The following is a 4,522-nucleotide window of genomic DNA, read 5'->3' on the forward strand; positions in this document are numbered from 1 at the left end:
GGAATTGTATAGCAGACAGAGAGATTGAAGATATAGACGGTCAGTTGAGTCAAGCGCGATAGTAAGTAAAGTGCGTGAATCGTTCGTTGTAAATTATAGCGTGTGTTTAAGATAAGGTAACTGTGGAAATTAAGTGTACTGCATAGTTGAATTGAGAAAGAACAAACTAGTTTTATTTGAGAAAGGACTTGTATCACTGAAGTTCTTCGGAAATAATTTTTACGAGTAATTAACAGACGACCAGAGACGTAACAGTAACAAGCTTGGCAAATTAAATCTTACGTAACAACACTTAAATAAAAGAAAATTCCAAAGGCTAACCTTGTTAATTTCGAACCAAGAAAAAAGATTCTCGGATGAGATAAAAATATTTGAATATTATTCTATTGTAATCGTTTACTAACTTAATGTGTGTGTTTTATTGTGGAATGTGAAGCCTAAGGAGTCCCAGTTTTCAGTCATGTTGTAAGTTTTGACAATTCTGCTTTTATTCCTTTCCACAGTGGAACCTGGTATGTGACAAAGCATGGTTACAGTCGGTCAGTACAACTATTAGTATGGCTGGTGTTTTGGTAGCAGTGTTTATCTCTGGTCAGCTAGCGGACAGGTATCATGTTTGTTTGTTTGTTTCCACCAGCTATATCAGAAATATATTTTTCTCAGTTGTGACTTCAAAGTGTATAATATTAAATTTTCAACATTTTAAATGGATTTTTCTCATCCTACCATGTTAGTTCACATCATGACCAGCTTATAATATTGTTTTGAGCTTCAATTTTTACAAGGACTTATAGCCATTAGAGCCTTATTTGTACTAAAAACAATAAAGTGTGGTTGATGAAAATATCTGCCTGTATACATTACCCATTCTAATTAGTTTTTTAAGAAAGAAATGTTAAGACATTTCACAGAGATATAAAGATAAAATTTTACTAAAGAATAATGGTAAAAGTTATTATATTCGTAAATGAATTATTGTTTACCAGTATAAACTTAGATGTTTCTTATACGAGTGTACAAGCAAGACCTTAGCAAATAAATTTATACAAGAATAAAAATTACTTCAAGGTCAGGTTAGCCAGAAACAATTTGTAAAATGCCTGATCGTTAACCCTACAGACTTCGTATGTTAAGTGGAATCTTTTCATTGGGAAAAATGAATACCCTTAATCAAAATTGTGAAAATTCTGGATTATTTTTTTAATTTTGGTATGCTCGAAATAGCTATAATTTTCATAAAAGTGTTGTTTTAAAATGTTTTGGTTAATTAATACTAGATTTCTGTGTTTCAGATTCGGTCGCCGTCCTGTTATACTACTGGGTGTTGTTATCTTATTAGTAGCAGGCATAGGGTGTGCTTTCTCGCCGTCATTTATTGTGTTCAACATATTAAGGTTTTTATCTACATTTGGAGCTACGTTTCTAACATTTTCTTCGTACATCTTAAGTAAGTATTAAACTAAAATTCCACGAAGCAAAAGTGTTCTATAGTGAGCATTAAAAATAGGCATAACATTATGTAAAGTTGAATTCACTGTCACATAATACTGCGATGTCATATTAATATTCTTGAATACAACAGTTTCCTATATATCTCGCGTGCTTCTCGTTTTCGAGTAATTACTTTGAGCTGTTGAACAAAAGAACTTTTAGTTATTGTTCCGTAAGACAAACGTCTTGTTGGGTTGGCCGTCAGCTAGTGGTTAGTATGCCATAATCTGGATTTGAAGATTTTCGGGTTTCGACCTGCTGCCACAAACGTCTTGTTGGGTTGGCCGTCAGCTAGTGGTTAGTATGCCATAATCTGGATTTGAAGATTTTCGGGTTTCGACCTGCTGCCACAACGTCTTTTTGGGTTGGCCGTCAGCTAGTGGTTAGTATGCCATAATCTGGATTTGAAGATTTTCGGGTTTCGACCTGCTGCCACAAAAATGAGATCCGCACTTTGGTGCCGTAGGTACGCTATGAAAGTGACATACAAATCCCCCTATTCAGTCAAACAAGTGTACAGCCTAAGAGTGAGCTGGAGGTGCAGTTAACTGCCCGCGTTCCCTTTATCCTATCAGTTCAAAATTAAGGACAGCTATGCACAGGTAGACTTTTGGTAGCTTTTCGCAAAAATTTTGAAACTAAGAGACTTCTGGTTCTCGAAAGAGTCACTTTTAACTATCATCCAAAAAGAGAGGCTTATGATGATATAAACAGATATTATCCTTAAGGTATCTTTGTTAGGCTATAGAAAATCTTATATAACACTTTAGCATTTTTGTGTGTGTGTGTACATTTAGCTTTAATGTGGAGCGATTTAATAAAGACGTCTATTGTTTATAATAACATATGAAGGGGTTTATGCTTATTGATAGGAGCAATATACAATAAAAGTTATATACTAACGATTATCTATTGTTGAAAGTTATAGGAATTTCTTTCTTTCTTTCATAAATATCCAAACATTTTTCACTGAAGTTTTCATTTACTGAATTTTATATCAAACAAACATACATCAATAAACAGAAAATTGAGTTCGTTACATCGAAACGCTTTTTATTTGTGAATAAGTAAGTCACGTGTCAACCGCAGCAGATATAAAGTTGCGATAGAAAGGCTGTATCAGAACTACATTTTGACATTATCTGGCATTACGTAGGTGGAGTAGTGTTAGCGAAAAGTGATCCTATTTGGAAGGGTATGTGACATCCCTTTCATACACTCAGATCATAAAAATGAGTTCAAATTGGGAATTTTCAAGATGAAACTATATTCTGTACTTAATGACATTTGAAACAAAAGAATATGGGTCAACTTGAGACACCAGGACCACCCAGAAAGAGTGTAACTGGAGAGATCCCACGAATACAAATATCAGTGGCAAAGTCGTTCACGTGACCCAGGCAACAGTATTCAACATAATCAAGAAGAGTCTCCGTCTGAAAAATCTACACAAGCTACGTGTACACAAAGTGCCTCCGTGACACATTTTTTCAACCTATTTCAAGCAGCTGGAGAATTAAGTGCATCTTAATTTCATTCCATGAGAAGGCATACTGGTCAAGTCGCCTATGGATTTCGATGGGATTGGATTGTAGGAACAGGCATTAGGAATCCGTTGTCCTCGTACACTAGATGGGCTATGGAAATCCAGTAAGGAAAAGGGTTTGCTTTGGACATGACAGCTTTACGACAGATCCTTTTGCAATGTAAACTACGCTGCAGGGCTAATATTAAGATGCACGGTCGTCAGATATAGCATTATTGTACGTTGCGAAATGACTCGGCTCCAAAATCGTTTTAATATAACATACTCAACCTTTGTATCTTTCAATTATATATATTTTTTTTGTTTTGTTCTCTTAGTGTTGGAGTCAGTCAGCGTAAAATATCGCAATATTCTTCCGCTCTGCAGTGAGTTTGGATGGGCCCTTGGCTTCATCACTCTACCGGCAATAGCGTGGTTCGTAGGAGACTGGTCCAACTTACAACTAGCTATTACTATCCCCTGGATAGTTTTAGTAATTTATTGGTGGTAGGTTCTCCCACGCCTGAGAATGATACAACTGTTTTTATAATGTTAAATATAAGCAAAGTTTGGTATATAATTCAAAAACGTTTCTAGGTAATAAATAAAAAAAACTACATTTACAAAATATATCAAAGCTCCAAATATAACTCCACAAACAATCTCTTTAATATTTTGTCTGGTTAGATTTTCTGTACGTTTAAATATATCAAAGCTCCAAATATAACTCCACAAACAATCTCTTTAATATTTTGTCTGGTTAGATTTCTTTTAAGTACATATATATATATTAAGTATGCTGTTGTTTTTCTTATTGAATAAAAAGAACCTTCCCCATATCTTGTGATTTATCATTATGTCATGTCATTAAAAACAGGTTTCTTCCTGAATCTCTCCGCTGGTTGTTAACTCAAGATAAAGAGAAACAAGCAGAGAGGGAGCTGAAAAGGGCGTTAATACTTAACAAAAAACAGGTTTCTAATCTGGAAGATGTCGTCAAGCAGCTGATGAATAAAGCGAACAAGGTATAAAAAAAGCATTCTTTTACCTCGAGTGTCATATGAGTAGTCTTGATAGAACCAATACTTCGTTGATAATGTTTATCTAACTTCTTTATGCATACCTAAATGTTCACTGGCATTTTCAATAAAAAAAAAGAGAACATCGATTAATATGTTGAACCTAAGCCATCTTTCTGATAACATTTCGAACCCGAGGTAAGTTCGATTATACCTCTTTTGTAACAACCTATGAGTCCGACAGAGAATGTATTGAATTTCTTTGCATAATCAAATTTATCTTTTAAATTGTGAATCCCACACAAAAAGAGGAAGGAATTGTACTTCTATGGTCCAGTTTATTTTATGGTTGAAAGCCAAATATATTCAGTCCAACTTCTTGAATAGTTTAAAGTTTTAAATACCACAGGTGTTCAATTTCATCCCCTTACAGAGCAAAACATTTTTGATAACTATTAATCAAAGAGAAAATACATTAAACTTCTTT

General features: G+C 34.3%; 1 protein-coding gene across 3 annotated transcripts in view; it reads left to right on the forward strand.

Moving 5' to 3' along the window:
• The window catches only part of LOC106476681 (organic cation transporter protein-like), a 25,479-nt gene that overhangs the window by 8,410 nt on the left and 12,547 nt on the right, over positions 1-4,522 (forward strand). For 2 of the 3 annotated variants that reach the window (XM_022381376.1, XM_013937319.2), the window contains exons 3-6: positions 504-607; positions 1,293-1,447; positions 3,355-3,523; positions 3,894-4,041. In XM_022381376.1, the coding sequence (XP_022237084.1) occupies positions 504-607; positions 1,293-1,447; positions 3,355-3,523; positions 3,894-4,041 (576 nt within the window). The remainder of the gene's footprint in view (positions 1-503; positions 608-1,292; positions 1,448-3,354; positions 3,524-3,893; positions 4,042-4,522) is intronic. The other variant, XM_022381377.1, reaches the window with a different exon arrangement.

This window comes from Limulus polyphemus, unplaced genomic scaffold (genome assembly GCF_000517525.1).
Source record: "Limulus polyphemus unplaced genomic scaffold, Limulus_polyphemus-2.1.2 Scaffold158, whole genome shotgun sequence".
Lineage (NCBI taxonomy): Eukaryota > Metazoa > Arthropoda > Merostomata > Xiphosura > Limulidae > Limulus > Limulus polyphemus.